This window comes from Girardinichthys multiradiatus, chromosome Y (genome assembly GCF_021462225.1).
Source record: "Girardinichthys multiradiatus isolate DD_20200921_A chromosome Y, DD_fGirMul_XY1, whole genome shotgun sequence".
NCBI lineage: Eukaryota > Metazoa > Chordata > Actinopteri > Cyprinodontiformes > Goodeidae > Girardinichthys > Girardinichthys multiradiatus.
Window position 1 is genome coordinate 14,254,403 of NC_061818.1, and position 17,393 is coordinate 14,271,795.

Consider the following 17,393-nt stretch of genomic DNA (forward strand, 5'->3'; position numbering starts at 1 on the left):
CATGGCTAAATTGGATCAGCCTGGTAGCCAGTCTTCATTGATTGCACATTGCACCAGTAAGAGCAGAGTGTGAAGGTTCAATTAGCAGAATATTGAAATGCACACAACATTATGGGTGACATACCAGAGTTCAAAAGAGGACAAATTGTTAGTGCATCTGTGACCAAGACAGCAAGTCTTTGTGATGTATCAAGAGCCACGTTATCCAGGGTAATGTCAGCATACCACCAAGAAGGACGAACCACATCCAACAGGATTAACTGTGGACGCAAGAGGAAGCTGTCTGAAAGGGATGTTCGGGTGCTAACCAGGATTGTATCCAAAAAACATAAAACCACGGCTGCCCAAATCACGGCAGAATTAAATGTGCACCTCAACTCTCCTGTTTCCACCAGAACTGTCCGTCGGGAGCTCCACAGGGTCAATATACACGGCCGGGCTGCTATAGCCAAACCTTTGGTCACACATGCCAATGCCAAACGTCGGTTTCAATGGTGCAAGGAGCGCAAATCTTGGGCTGTGGGCAATGTGAAACATGTATTGTTCTCTGTTGAGTCCGCCTTTACTGTTTTCCCCACATCCAGGAGAGTTACGGTGTGGAGAAGCCCCAAAGAAGCGTACCACCCAGACTGTTGCATGCCCAGAGTGAAGCATGGGGGTGGATCAGTGTTTGTGCTGCCATATCATGGCATTCCCTTGGCCCAATACTTGTGCTAGATGGGCGCGTCACTGCCAAGGACTACCGAACCATTCTTGAGGACCACGTGCATCCAATGGTTCAAACATTGTATCCTGAAGGCGGTGCCATGTATCAGGATGACAATGCACCAATACACACAGCAAGACTGGTGAAAGATTGGTTTGATGAACATGAAAGTGAAGTTGAACATCTCCCATGACCTGCACAGTCACCAGATCTAAATATTATTGAGCCACTTTGGGGTGTTTTGGAGGAGCGAGTCAGGAAACGTTTTCCTCCACCAGTATCATGTAGTGACCTGGCCACTATCCTGGAAGAAGAATGGCTTAAAATCTCTCTGACCACTGTGCAGGACTTATATATGTCATTCCCAAGACGAATTGATGCTGTATTTGCTGCAAAAGGAGGCCCTACACCATACTAATAAATTATTGTGGTCTAAAACCATGTGTTTCAGTTTCATTGTCCAACCCCTGTACATTTCCAATTAAACACATTTGGGTTTGAGGTTCTTATGTCACAAAATGCAAAACAGTTTGAAGAATAAATGCTTTTACAAGGCATTGTATGTCCTTTTATCTACTTGTTATGCACAAAATACAAACAACGCCCTAGTGTTGACTGCAGGGTTCCCAGCTGAACTCAAATGGATATTAACAGGAAGAGAGTTACATTTTTTTTATCACCACTTAGCCTGTCATTAAGGACATGTAATTATAAATTTTTAACATTGTATCCATCCATCTATACATACGTGTTCTATTCCCGTTACTTCCATACAGGGCCACGGGGGAGCTAGTGCCTATCTCCAGCAGTGTACGGGCGAGAGGCTGGGTACAAGAACAATACATTTATCAGCCAAACCAACAGTGTCATAATCCGCACCTGTGTTGTGGTTTCTGTTAATTGCATCCACCTGTTTTTCATGTAGTTCTGTTAATCCTCTGTTGTATTTAAGTTTGTGTTTTCTGTTCCTTCATTGTTGGGTTGTCTATTTATCCAGCTGTTGTGCTGTGAGTCCTGTTTTCATTGTTGTTGTCATCTCCCAGATTCCTGTTTTCTCTCCGTGTTAGTAAGTTCTGTTCATTAAAATGTATCAATCCACCATGCGACTGCCAATGTCAATAACTATTCATTTGTCAATGTCTTGACAAATAGTTATTTTCTTTAAAGGAGTGCTTCTAGAACTTTAAAAGCAAACAGGTGGCTTTGCAAAATTCAGAGAGTTGTACTATTGTAACACAATGGATTACACTAGAAGCAACAATTCATAATGTTTTCACTTGAAGGAGGATGCCAGCTAAGAAAATCAGTGACTGTAGAGAAAATAGTTTATCTCAAATCCTTCTTAATGAAAATTCAGATTTGAAGAACTCAAAAACTCCAATAAAGGCTCATAATTTCTGCCAGATGTCCATTTCAGTACTTTACAACCATCTGGATTGTAGTCACAGTTTCATTCAGTGTTCATGCCAGTTTATCCTGCTGTCCATTTCTCTGTCTTTCATTTAGCCTGTCCTTCTCTCTGTTTTTCAGTTGATCTGCATCGATCTGACAGTGTATGACTACATGTCAGCCAGTCCACTACCATGTCAGTGGGCATAAATAGACAGGCGGCTTGGCAACCTGCCCTCCTCATGGGGCCTTAGTGGTGACAGCTTCGGGCCCTTCAGGACCACATCTAAAAATCACACAGTCTTGACACTTTCTTCACACTCGCTCCCATAGCTTGTTCCTTTTTAAGCATGTCACTTCTGCTATCCTATGGAAAAGATTCCTATCTAGAAAGCGGTGGGCATGCACGTGCACGTAAGCGATGTCTGAGGGTTTCTTTGCATAATGGGAACTTGCTGCCTAATGCATATGGATTCATACCTCTCTCAGGACATGTGTAAATGTCATAACACATTCACGTAATTGGGTGACGTATGAACTAAATGGTACAGCCGCATTTGTGAAGCCTTTTACCAGAGAGAAATGGGGCTGTTGATTAAAATCTGTCTCCCTGTAATATGCTCACACATTAGATTAAACAAGCAAATAATTTATACATCATCTTCCACAGCCACTGATATCACTGGTGAACATGTGTAAAAAGCTTTGAAAAAATTTTTTTTCATCTTGCAGTGGGATAACACCACACTAAAAATTTTACAAAAACCCAACCAGTAATTTGCATTCATTTATGTTCCAAAAGAAGAAGATATAAGTAAAGAAATATTTGTTGTTTTACAAAACCCCTGGTGCCACAACTAGTGTTACTCCTAACAAGTCCTATAAAAATGTAAATAAATAATTTTAGTAATTCAAACTTTACCTAACCTTAACTTAATTAGTAGTCCATGACTTTTTGTTTCATTGGAGTATAATTATGACAAAATATAATGACAAAATGCATTGACAAAATGTAATGGCCCTTAGCCACTGAGAAAGATAAGGAAACATGTAATTCAAATACAGTAGATGTGTGTTGAACTCAATGAAACAGGAAGTGACTACAAGAACACCACTGCTTGCTTCAATTTGCTGATGCCTATAGTCAAAGCATGTATAGTTATTACAGAGAGAGTTAAAGTAAATTCTTCAGAGTGAGATGATGCTTCATAACAGACCAAAATTTTAAGCTTTTCACCAGGGGTAAAATTTAAATGGTACTGTAGTATTCTTCAAAGGGAAGTCTGTCTTACGAAGCAAAAACCAGTTACTGTTTCTGTCGGGGCTGGAGTTCCTGTTGTATGTTTTTGTCTGTGTTTTTTGACTCCTAGTAGGCGCTAGTGCTCAGCAGTGGTGGAGACAGTTGTTTTCCTTCTCGGTGATTGAGTCTTGGGGTACTTAAGCAGGAAGCAGCCAGCATCTCGTCGATCAAGTATTAGCCTCTGTGTGAACTGAACCGGTGACTACCTGCAAGTTACCCAGGCTGGCCCCGGTGGCTTCGTTTCGCACTAGCCTCGGTCCTAGGATCTCCGTAGGAAGGATCTTCCACACACACCTACCCGACGCCGAACTCTGGAACTTCCCCGGCTGGCTGCTTCCGGACCCGGATTCTCCAGAGACCATTCAACCTAATCTGTCCACCCTCCACCTCTCCCTCTGACACTTCGCCTGCACTCCAAGCTCTAACCCAAGTAACTGAGAAATCATCGGACTTACCATTGTCTCCATATTCACTTCTTCTCCAGTCCGAATCCCTCTCCTCCTGACGGATTGCCTACTCCCTCCTATTGCTCCTGCACACCATACCGATCCATTCTCCTTAAATAAACCTTTTTCAAACTTGTACCTGTTTCCCTTAAGCGCGATTCTGCATGACAGTTTCAGAAGAAGTCATTACCTTGAGGACATGTGAAAGTGAGTAAAGTAAGTATGACAATGTCTTGTATTAATGGTTATGACTCATATTTTGAATTAAGACAGGAAGTAGTTATTGTCCTGTTGTCATGTGTTATGTTGGAGAAGGCTAAGAAAGACTGCACACCGGAGTGCCCAACAGGACTCCGTATAAGCATTGGAGCAGCCTCCATCACTGTTAAAACATGGTAATTTTATTGCCAAAAATTATTAAACATAGTTTTAATCAATAACCTTGTTTTTTTTTATCAAAGGTCGACAAAACTTTATTCAAATTAGGTTTTTTGTCATGTGGAAATACGGGAGGAGTTGGAAAAAGTAAGCAAAGCTAATACAGTTAGCATCCAGCATTACCTTTCACCGCTGTTGAAGATCAAGATAATGTTTGGATTATGTTTTTTTACATAAAACACATTAGAGGCCCAAAAATGCATTTCTCCATTAAATCAACTTTTAGTCAGCTAGGTTTAGAGTAAATTTACTCGACTGACATGTAGATTTTTGCAATTAAACTAGACTTAAACTTAAATGAAAAACATTATGTTGAAAACACTGTGAGTAAAACTAATTAAAAATGTACAATCCAAATTAACAATGGTGACAGCATTTTTGCTACTTGGTAGAAAAAACGACATGGTGAGAGTTACGAAGTTACAAGATACAAATGATCTGTAAGCACCTTGAGAACCTGATGGCTAGCTAAAACCACGAATATTCTATTTTAGCATTAGCTCCATCTTAGGACTGGACAGACAAAAAAATCTAACCTGGACTGAGTTTTTCTTTACTGACTGTAAACTGTTATCCATGAAACCTTTAATTAATCTTTAAAGAACAAAAAAATTGCATTCTTACTTTTTTAACATATCGTTAAAAAGTCATCTTATTTCATTCTTCTCAAAAAAGCACATTGTATCTTCTCATCTACTAAACTGGATCATTCATCACACCCTTGCCAATGAGTTTGAGTATGTATCTGGTATTGATGCCAGTTCATAGTATGCAGTACAAAAGACAAAAAGAGGTATAAGAGCGCAGAGGTACAAAGAGCAATGAAAAGAACAGAATGAACATGGAGTGTGCAGGAAAAGTAAGACAGAAACTTTAAAGAAATAACAGAAATACAATAAAATGCAGAAAATAGAAATGCAAATTTGACAGAGCAGCAAGCAGGTTCCCAGGAGCACAACTTGGCGATGGCATCACTGGAATTACCCCTGATAATTCGAGACACTTCTTCACACACAGTGCAAATTATTAAATGTACCAAGCGAGCTATTTATCCCCACAGCTAGCATGCACCTTTTATTGAACTCTGAACCACAAATCATTAGTTGCATGCTATGCCACAGTTTCATTTCCCCCCATGTTTGTTTAGAGGTCGGTGCGCTTGAATGCCCCTGAAGGCATCATGTGGTTCCTCTAATGTTCAAGTTGAGAAGAGATAAAAGCTTGCTGAATGAATTTACTGGGCAAGTATTATGTGTCCTTCTGTATTACAATAGAAAATGTAACCTAGCAAAGAAGACTGTTATCTTTTCCATGAAAATGCTTTTGGAAAATAATTAGTATCATCTGGATATGAGCATTTCTGCACTTTGATAAGACTTTCAGATTATTCAATACAGTGGTTCCCAGACTTTTTATTACAGACACCACTTAAGCAAATACAAAGTTGTAAAGACTTTTCAAAACAGTTGTACAAGGCGGGAAAAATAAGGAAAAAGCTTTCTTATTCATTAGCAGTAGATGATTGGTTGAAGAATGCAGTTAACTTGCTGTATGTGTTGTTTCTTTAGCTATAAGTTAAAATTTATATTTTTGTAGTTGGAAAAGGTAACAGAATGTCAAATGCTTCTCACCAAGCCAGACCTCAAAATCTAATATGGCCGCCTTGCATTTAAACTAAGACTAAGTTCATACTGCAGGCAAATACACATATCTGACTCTTGCATGGAAGATGGAAATGCAAAAAGTTCACCTTTCCGCTTCTGAAAAATTCTGAATTGTGCCACCTTTATATGTGGTACTAAATCGGATATGCATCCGACGTTCATGCTACATTTAATCTGACTTTTAAGGCATTGTCCTGGTTCAAACAACGCATCCACACAGACTTCAAATGCAGAAGTCTCTTTTTTCTTACCTTTCTTTATTTTGTTATAATGTGGTTATAATATTGTCGACTCCTATTGCTCTATAACTTAAAAATAACACAGAGACGGAGGCATCCATTATTACTTCCGTAAACAGTGGCGCTGCTGTGTGAAGTCTACATTCTTCTTCTGCTTTGGGGTCATGAACCGTTCAGACTGAAGTCTTATTAAAGTTGCATCTAATCAGCAGTTTGAATGACTACGAAAAGAAAGTCAGACTCCTGCGAAAAATCAGAATTGAGCATCAAAACCTGCAATGTGAACATCGCTTTAGTGACATCTGAAGTTAAAAAAAAACTGTTATATTACACATTTGTTCATTGGTTTCTGATCTCCATCTTTTACACTCATAGTGTAATACATTTTTCTTCAGTGAGGTTGCCACCGTGTTTAAAAGTACAAAAGGAAGACAAAGGCGTCCAGGAGCCACGTCAACTGGCTCCTCTCGATGTGGAGAAGCAGTGGCTCTACTCTGAGTCCCTCCCAGATCACTGAGCTTCTCACCCAATCTCTTAGGGAGAGCCCAGACACCCTGCGGAGGAAACTCATTTCGGCCGCTTGTATCCGTGATCTCGTTCTTTCGGTCATGACCCAAGGCTCATGACCATAGATGAGGGTAGAAACGTAGATAAACCGGTAAATTAAGAGCTTCACTTTTTGATCAGCTCTCTCTTCACCGCGACAGACCGGTACATCACTGCTAACACAGCACAAATCCATCTATCGATCATTCATGAACAAGACCCCAAGATACATAAACTCCTCCAGTGTACATATGTGCCAATAGCACATATGGACACCCTTATGCTTGAACATGGTGTTAGTAATGGACAATCCATGACACACAAAAGTCCAATAACAAAACACATCTCGGCCCAGAATGGGAGGGCCTTTCCTCCCAACCACACCCCTCCAGGTCTCACTGTCATTGTCAACGTGAGCCTTGAAGTCCCCCAGCAGAACAAGGGAGTCCCCCGGAGGGGCGCTCTCCAACATACCTTCCAAGGACTCCAAAAAGGGTGGGTAGTCTGAACTGCTGTTTGATGCATAAGCACAAACAACAGTCAGAACCCGTCCCCCCACCGGTAGGCGGAGGGAGGCGACCCTCTCATTCACCTGGGTGAATCCCCAACGTACAGGCACTGAGATGGGTGGCAACAAGTATGCTCACCCTAGCTTGGGGCCTCTCGCTAAGGGCAACTCCAGAGTGGAAGAGTGTCCAACTCTTCTCAAGGAGACTGGTTCCAGAGCCAGAGACGTGCGTCGAGGTGAGCCCTATTAGTTCTAGCCGGAACCTGTCTACCTCATGCACTCAGGCTTCTTCCTCACCAGAGATGACATTCCATGTCCCAAGAGCCAGCTTCTGCCGCCGAGGATTAGACCACCAAGGTCTCCGCCTTTGGCCGCCACCCTCCCTGGGTTGTCACCTTACTGTGGTGGAGGGGGTTGAGTGTCCCAATGGTCCTAGGAGCTATGTTGTCAGGGGCTTTATGCCCCTGGTAGGGTCACCCAAAGCAAACAGGTTCGAGGTGAGGAATCAGACAAAGCGCAGCACACAGACCCCTTATGATGATTTCCATGAATGGAAACAGCATTCCCTCGCCCAGACAGGTCACTGGGGCCCCACTCTGGAGACAGGCTTGAAGGTGAGGCACACTGGCGAGTGCCTAGTGGCCGGGCTTTCACCCATGCAGCACAGCCCAAAGAGGAAACGTGGGTCCCCCTTCTGATGGGCTCACCACCAAAAGGGTTGGGCCAAAAGGGTTAGGTGCAATGTGGTATTGGTGACTTTAGGGGGCTGAATTATCTATTCAAATTGTTTAATAAATCCCAATCATCATATTGATCTTATTGTTTTAATTAGCCACATTTAATAAATGATTTAAAAGCAGACTTGGGTGCACCAAAATCTGCTTTGTCATTGGATAGATGTGGTTCAGTTTTGTATACAATTTAAAGGAAATGCAAAAAGGGTGGTTATAAAAAGACAAACACTTTGTGTTGTACCTAATATTTTCCATTGTAAAAAGATTTGAATTTATCAGTAATAATTTTCCTTTTAATTAAAAACAAAAGACCTCCAAGACCAGATTTGTATCATTCCTCAAATAAGCAACAAAAAATGAATGATAGAAATCAGATGATATGGACATATATATATATATATATATATATATATGTGGACAGATTCAAATTCAGTTGCCGACATTATTCTAATTCAATCTTGTTTATAGCACAATGCAGTCAAATCTGGTTTTTAATGGTAACTGGTACTAAAGAAGATGGGCTGCAAATGGTTCCCTGGCTGCACTCTGGACACCCCTAATCTATCAACTAAAACCCTATTGAAACATTTTTAAAGCTGTGGCTTTAAAATGACAAAATGTGGAAAGGTTTAAGGGATATTAACACTTTTGCCTGGCATTGTACCTAACATGCAGCAGCAGGGCAGTGTGTAGAGGCTTGATCACTTACAAACTGACTTATGTTTCAGAATATTTCTTTTACCCTGAATTATACATTTTCTTCTCCATTTGATGTTGTTGCAAAAATGATTGACTAACATGTTTTGGCACATTCTGTATTATTCATCATGCAAAAAATTTAAATTTAACATTTTGCCAACAATTTGTCATTACGTCCCATTTGATTTATGCCACAATAATTCAGTTTCAACAACAAAAAAACAAGGTGTGGTGTAGGGTGTATGGTGTAAACAGCCACTCCACACTTCCACTTAGCAATCAGTCAGGCAGTACACAAACAACACGATTATCTCGTTAGCCACATAAATCAAGAGAAAAGTCATTGTGTGATTTAAATAACCAGTACGGTGACGGATCATACTTTGCAAAGTGAACTCTCATTTGGAGCATGAACCAACAGTTTTGGTTACCTAGACCAACGCAAAAACACTCAGGTCCACCAGGCAAGTTACACACTACAGCATAAACACACAACACATTGGATGGCATTAATCCATTATTTTTCTCAGATGCTCTAACACACTCTCATTTAGAGTAACCCATCCACAGGTGTAATAAAGGGAAGCAGAGGTAAAACGTTTTAGTTACGGAAAACCATACCTCCTGAAACTGCTGAGGACAGGCATTGGTTTAATCATTACTGTAAATCAACAAGCCAAACACCAACAAATCATCACGCTCATGTGTACCACCATGTACATATACAGCCTTACTGTGTCACAGAGAGGGGAGCAGATTGAAATGAAGGAACTGTTGCTTAGATTGGCAGATACACCCCCAACACTGAAAGGTTTGGCCACCCGCTGGGAAATGGCCTTCCAAAAAGAGTCTGTCCACATCTGAGTGCTGTAAGTTGTGTTACATTTGGCAGCCTGACAGGTGTGCCAGACAGATTGCTTGTGCAGGTTGAGTGCTTAATGCGCCCCAACTCGGAAGTCACTTTGGTTGACCTTCAAAGGTTAGAATGACATCCAGTGGTGATGTGGGAGGAGACGAAGTAAAAAAAGACTTCTACCTTATCATTACAAAAAGGTCGCTTTCTTTCTTTTTTTGTTGTTTTTTGTGTTGGAACAAAATGTTAAAATCCACATTAAAGTAATTGGTTCTCAGCTTTGCTTATGTGGTACAAAGCAGACTAAAAGGGAGACAATGATGGCTTTAAACAGATACTATCAGCTGCTTTTATGGTACATGGAACCAGGTCAAGTTTTGTTTACAATTGGTGGTAAAATCTGTTTTTTTTTGTTTTTTTTATTTCATTGTTTCATAAATGAGATAGACCACTCTCTCTTAACTGGTAGGTGCTGACTCAAAAATAGGTTGTGGTTCACTCAGCTTGTTTTATTTAGATTATGGCTGCAGAATAGATGTAGTTTAAAAAAAGAGAGGGCAATGCATAGTAACTGTTCTCATACAAGGTTGAACACATTAAACTCAAAGCAAGCTAACTTCAAGGATTAAGACTTTTCTCAGAGAAAATACATTCAATTCAGAGAATCTGACTCAGCTTTTTTGCCTACCTGTGGGAAACTCCGCAGGCACTACATCAGTGTCTCCAGCAACCAGCGAAGGGACAATCCAAGTGTAGCCGTAACCAGTGATCCCAACAGAGTGGGCCACTTCGAAGATGGTGTTGGCCTCCTCTTTTGTGCAGTAGAGAAGAATCACGGGGCTCTGGAGTTTCTTCAGCTGGTTCTGGATCTTTGAATCACCATCATCCACTGACATGTCAAGCAGAAGAACTTCTTCTAGCTCCCAGCCAACAAAGCTGTTCTCAATGGTGTTTCGGATCTGAGACAGGCAGGGAGACCAAAGATTATTGGAAAATACTCAATTTACATAGACTAACAAAAAGGCAGTATTGTGAAAACATGGTAAGTAAGTGGCAAAGTGGGCGAAGGGGGCGAAAATACCCAGAGCCAAAAGAATAATGATAGTTTGAATAGTTTTTATTTATACAAATTAATGAAAGAGCGATTTGCATTTTCATTCAGACTAATGCTACCCTAAAAGAGGGTCCAGTTTGCCTTCAGATGTCATTTACTTGTTAAATATAGTCTACCTGTGTGTTCATTAACTGCTCATCACTCTGAATACACCCTCTAAACCATTGTGTTGGCAGCATCATGCTGTGGGGATCCTTTTCTTCAGCAGGGAAAGGAAAGCTGGTCATAGCTGAGGAAAAAATTAATGAAGGTAATTTATAGGATATTATGGAGAAAAACCTATAAGAGGCTAAAAAAATGACTTGATCGGGGGCGGCGGTTCACCTTAGAATGTCCGAGTTTAGTGCGGACCTAAATTAAACTGAGAATCTGCGACAGGACTTGAAAAATGATGTTAACAGATGCACTCCATCTAATCTGAGAGAGCTTGAGCAATTTTACAAAAGAGAATTCGCAAAAGATTTCGTCTCTAGATGTAAAATACTGTTTGAGAAAAATTATTGACTCAGGGGTGCTGAATAGAAACACCAGCCATAATTTTCCGATGTTTTTTTTTAACCCTAACCCTATGTATCTTTTCCATGTAATTTCACATTTATGCACTACTTTGTGTTGGTGTATATCACAATGTGTCAATAAAGTACTTTGAAAGTTGTTGCAAGTTCATGGGGTATTATTTGTTCTGCAACGCACTGTAACTGCGTGTTCCTTTTGCTGAGCGGTCTTACCTTGGTGACAAAGTCCTGATAACCGGGGTAGTACGTTGTGACAATGGAGAAGATGTACCAGTCATACTCCTCCATGATGTTCAGTATAACAGAAGCCTGCTGCTCAATAGAGGGGCCGAACTGAAAGAACATGGAGTTGTCGTCCTAGTAATAACAGAAACACACACAGAGGAACAAAGACTGAGTGTAAACGGCAACAATATTGGCTAGGACTTTAATTTACTTGGCTTTACACACAGAGGAGAATGGCCACGACTTGAAGGACAGTGGCGGGTTTTGTAACATTATTGGAGCGAACATTAATTTAGCTGCCTTTATTCTTTGGCTCACAGAGGAGAAAGACAAGAGGACTCCTGTGGACTTGTAATGATACCGGTCATGATTTTCATTAGTTCCCTTTATGACGCCTTTAATGAGTTTGTGGCTGGAACAAATTCTGTGGACTCAAAGCTGCTGTCTTTAATCTTATCAGCCATTTTTATCAGTTTGTTTGAGAACAACCAACAAAACAATGTCAGTGTAAATTATTAAACATCAGATGTATAGAAAGATATTATATACATAAAATTGGACACATTTACCCTGCAGAAATTGTAAAGAAAATTCAAACACGTACAGACCACATACCCAGGAAGTGTTAAATCTCAGTTTGACAGATACAGAACATACACCAAATAAAAAAAGCTGTGTAATCTAGCAGACTCTTAAACAAACATTTCTTAAACACTTCAAGCCTGCCTGTTGCCACTGGTGCTGGCATCAGAACATTGAGCCAGACAGAAGAAGAGGAGGAGGTGAGAAGTAATAGTCTAGACACGGCCTTGGAGTTCTGCATCATCAGCTTGCTGTTGTGTATGTGAGTCACTGTTTGAGAGTCCTGTTTACACAATGTACAGTAGCATGTTTATTTTGAAATCCATACTACAAATGGGTCAATTCATATAAACGAGTTTAATTTTTTTGTGCGTTTAGTGTTTAGCTGTATGTGAGTTCAATGACCAGACTAGCTGAGAGGCGCTGAAATGTCTTTGAGGTTCTTTCAAAATCAAATGCTAAAGCCGAGATGATGTTCAAGTGACTGGCATGAGTAGCTGATTTGCCAATTGCTGCAGTTCACCTGAGCATATTTATGTTACCCAAATATTATTACCCAAGAAAAAAGGTGGGGTTTGACAAAGTAAATGAGTGACAATGTTTCTCCACACCCACCAAAACAGTCTCTCAATTGAAAACATGTTTTCCCTCTGGGTCATAAGGAAACATTTTAATTTAAGTTAAGAAACAACCCCTGGTTGAGGGATGAGGGCATAATACAGTTCATCTCATAGATAAGACATATAGTTCTGGCATAGTTAGCAGCTGAACCTTTAATGGAGCAGTGGGTGTTGTTTGTGAGCATAAAGTTTCTCAGGTAAGAAAAAACTTTGTTTTCAAGTTTTTACTTTTATGTGACCTCTGTCAGAAAAAAATGTTTGCTGACATCTTTGACTCTCCAGACATTCCTCTTTTTTCAGTGTTCTCCTGCTATAGTTGTTTGAAGAAAAGGGAGCTCTGGTATACACTCACCGGCCACTTTATTAGGTACACCTTGCTAGTACCGGGTTGGACCCCCTTTTGCCTTCAGACCTGCCTTAATCCTTCGTGGCATAGATTCAACAAGGTACTGGAAACATTCCTCAGAGAGTTTGGTCCATATTGACATGATAGCATCACACAGATGCTGCAGATTTGTCGGTTGCACATACATGATGCAAATCTCCCGTTCCACCACATCCCAAAGATGCTCTATTGGATTGAGATCTGGTGGCTGTGGAGGCCATTTGAGTCCAGTGAACTCATTGTCATGTTCAAGAAACCAGTCGGAGATGATTTGTGCTATATGACATGGCGCGTTACCCTGCAGGAAGTAACTATCAGAAGATGGGTACACTGTGGTCATAAAGCGATGGACATGGTCAGCAACAATACTCAGGGAAGCTGTGGCGTTGACATGATGCTCAATTGGTACTAAGGGGCCCAACGTGTGCCAAGAAAATATCCCCCACACCATTACACCACCACCACCAGCCTGAACCGTTGATACAAGGCAGGATGGATCCCTGCTTTCATGTTGTTGATGCCAAATTCTGACCCTACCATCTGAATGTCGCAGCAGAAATTGAGACTCATCAGACCAGACAACGTTTTTCCAATCTTCTATTGTCCAATTTTGGTGAGTCTGTGCGAATTGTAGCCTCAGTTTCCTGTTCTTAGCTGACCGGAGTGGCACCCGATGTGATCTTCTGCTGCTGTAGCCCATCCGCCTCAAGGTTCGACGTGTTGTGAGAGATGCTCTTCTGCATGCCTTGGTTGTATCGAGTGGTTATTTGAGTTAGTGTTGCCTTTCTATCAGCTCGAACCAGTCTGGCCATTCTCATCTGACCTCTGGCATCAACAAGACATTTGCGCCCACAGAACTGCCGCTCACTAGATATTTTCTATTTTTCAGACCATTCTCTGTAAACCCTAGAGATGGTAGTGAGTGAAAATCCCAGTAGATCAGCGGTTTCTGAAATATTCAGACCAGCCCGTCTGGCATCAACAATCACGCCACATTCAAAGTCATTTAAATCACCTTTCTTTCCCATTCTGATGCTCGGTTTGAGCTGCAGCAGATCGTCTTGACCATGTAGACATGTCTAAATGCATTGAGTTGCTGCCATGTGATTGACTGATTAGAAGTTTGCATTTACAAGCTGTTAGACAGGAGTACCTAATAAGTGGCCGGTGACTGTATGTTTGGTGGTTATTTGTCGTTATGCAACCACGTTCTGACTGGACTAACCAAACAATAATTTTAAATCTCTGGGTATGGTGCCAGCTTGTTAAGTCTCTGCGCTACAACTTCAGATCCCAATCCTCCTGACGTTTTTTGCCTCTCTACATTAATCACCATAAAAATACTTGCTTTATAAGCTCACATTTGAGGTGGAGACTGAACTATTGTTATTTTCTTTCATGGTTGGCAAGTGATGTGAGAATGAATATTACTATCTTGAGCTACAAGCCCAAACACATCTGAAAAGGAAAAGCAAGAATGACAATGTCTGCCCTTCAGGCAAATTTTAAAGTTTATGTACAGTCATGGTAAATAGAAAATATACCATCTGCCATCTTCTAATCTGGATTTTAAATTATTTAAATCTAACCTCAAGTGTAAAGACTCACACTGCAGATTCCACCATGTCATCATTTATGAAACAAAGATGAGCCCAGACTGGAAAAGGTTGTGAAAAACTAAGCACAACCCAACAAAATCTAGTTGCAAACTCTAGAATGATAATAGGATGCACTGATCATGTTTTACCATTACTGTTATGTTGTACTGTACTGTTATGTTAAGCATTTCTAAAACCTTCTGGAAAAACAGAAGACCATACTGAATTTTAACATCAGGGAAACCAGGATGAGAATAAAGGGGCAATTCAAAATTTTTTAAGTTGGCTTCCAAACAAAAATGACATAGTACTACTTTATAAACCCGCAATGTTTCCATGAGATGTTTACGTCCACAGAGATCTAAAGTTACTTATGCATGGTATTTAAAATATGCGCTTTAAAACAAAGCATGTTAAGCATATTATTAAAATATGATAACGTCTCATGTTAATGCGACTTTATTGACTTTTCCCCTGTTTTACTCTTACAATATGGCAGACAGTTGCTCAGGCGCCAGATGGTTCACATTCCCTATTTTACAACTGGTGTTTTAAATGCACTGGTCATTTTTACAGATTTGCTTCCTATTTTAGAAAGCGTTGAGCTTTCTAAAATAGGATTTGCTTGAGCTGATCTTGAGATTGGGGCTTTTTCAACATAATATTAGTCTGCTTTGGTCTTACAGCTGCTCAAATTAATCCTTATCTAAGGAGCTAATCACTGTTTGAATATAGCAAAGAAACTGGGAGGGTTATCAAAAGCAAGTTATATATCATTTGGTAAATTCCTCATAACAGAATCTGGCTCTAAAAGCTTTGAACTATCTCTTTAACCTAGTGCTCCCTGGAGGGCCAGATTTAAATCAACTTGTGTTCATGCTTTACTAAGGATTTAGGAATTATTTCATTCAATTCAGTTTCAAGTCAGGTAATTTAAAAGTTTAATAAGTGGAATAAGAATATAAATTCTAATGTTCGAATACACTCTAAAAAGGAAATTAATGTATTGTATGTGTGAGTTTTTCTTGTTTATTGCAAGTTCTTTTAAGATGAAGATATAGAGACACACAAGCACTGACCTTGCATCATCTAACCATTTTCACTTCAGTGCATTCCTCCATTTCTCTCTGTTCATATTCTTTTTTTCTCATTCTTCATCCATCTCTATCTCCTTACCCGCTCTGCTGTACCCATTAATACCACTGGAATCATGGCCAGGGCACACTTATAATTGAATTTCCAGACTCGCGCTCTCCCGCTTTTATCCTCTGCAGAGCACCCTTGTCACTATGCACCCCCACCTCTCCGTTTTCCCCTGGGTTCCTTTCTCCATGTCTCTCTTCATGAAGTGCGGTTTTAAAGCACCACCTAACAAACTGAGTCCAGAAGACTGAGGAATTATTTTAGCCTTAAGGAAAGCACCTGCTCAAACAGGAGCTGTAAAAATAGAAAACTGGAAGGAAGGAAGGATACAAGGATACAAGGATACAAAGAAGAAGCACACAAGGAGGGAAAGATACAAGTAAGAGGGAAGGAAACGAGGAAGAAAAGGGGGACATAAATAAGGAATTGTGGATATGAGGAAGTAGTAAGACAGAAATAAGGGAAGAAGTGCAAGTGGATGAAAGGAAGAAAAAAAAGGAAACATATGAGGAAGGAATGATGAAAGGACATAATGATAGAAGAAAAAAGGAAAGTATCAAGGACATAGGGGAACAAGAAAGGAAGAGAGGCCATAAAAAAAGAAGCAAAGGACACAAGCAATTACAAAACGAAGGATATAAGGGAGAGAGGGAGGAAGTAAGGATAGAAAAAAGGAAGTATACAAGGGGGCAGAAAAGGAAGGACATAAAGCTAAAGAGCAGAAGGAATCATACAGAAAGAACGGACCCAAAGCTGATAACACTAAGGGCAGGGAGGACACAATTTTTAAGCAATGGGGTAGGAAATGAAATCTTGAAATACTAATATTTTTCTATTTTAATATTTTTCTAAACCTATCCAGAGCTGGAAAATATAAAAATCTATTTCAGACTTCTCCAGACTTTTTCAGACTGCAAAGGAACCCTGACGATAAGGGTGGAAGTCAGTTGACTGAAATTAAGTCCTGCACAACACCACTCTTCATTTGCAGCTACAACAATTAGGGTTTGGCCACATTATCACCTCTGTTGGCACAAAGTGATCGATTAGTGAGTATTAAAATTCCCAGAGGGGTAGAAAGGCAGTCAGCCAGATGGAGGAAGCTGGCTAGGATGGCTTTGAATAGACCGCTGAGCTGGTCACTGTCTTCTCTGTGGATCCACAGCTGACATCAGCGCTGGCTACTGTACATGGAAAACAATACGTTACTACACCATATGATGCAGCAGAATGAATGCTTGGTGGAGACAAGGGAGAAAACAATAGAGAGATCTGGCAAAATTAATGAAAAGACAACATGAGAAAACCAACAGAGAGGGATCAGATAAGAGAACAGAGAGGAGCAGAAAGAAACTAAAGCAGGAATAAAAGACAGAGATGTCCAAAAAAGGCAGCTGAGATTTGAAGCCTCCAGAGGGACAGGAGCAGAGGACAATGTGGTGACAATAGGATGAATGGAGGAGAGGGGGGGCCATGCTGGCAGATGGCTGTGATCCTGTATGGAATGGGTGAGCAGGAAAGAGGCAGAGAGCCAGGAGTCGCTGGAGGAAGTGTGTGTGTCTGTGTGTGTGTGTGTGTCAGGCAGACGGCCAGCCGTTTACACAGAAAGGGAGGCGGCTTAACCTGAGCCGCCCAACCACAGAGGACTGCTGCTGTCAAACAGGGGACGACAGAAGCAGGACATGGGTG

The 17,393-nt window shown here is 40.7% G+C and overlaps 1 protein-coding gene across 2 annotated transcripts in view; it reads right to left on the bottom strand.

Moving 5' to 3' along the window:
- The window catches only part of LOC124863843 (glutamate receptor ionotropic, NMDA 2B-like), a 243,124-nt gene that overhangs the window by 83,427 nt on the left and 142,304 nt on the right, over positions 1–17,393 (bottom strand). For both annotated transcript variants that reach the window (XM_047358359.1, XM_047358360.1), the window contains 2 exons: positions 11,365–11,508; positions 10,211–10,481 (listed from right to left, as the gene is read on the bottom strand). In XM_047358359.1, coding sequence (XP_047214315.1) covers positions 10,211–10,481; positions 11,365–11,508 — 415 coding nt within the window. The remainder of the gene's footprint in view (positions 1–10,210; positions 10,482–11,364; positions 11,509–17,393) is intronic.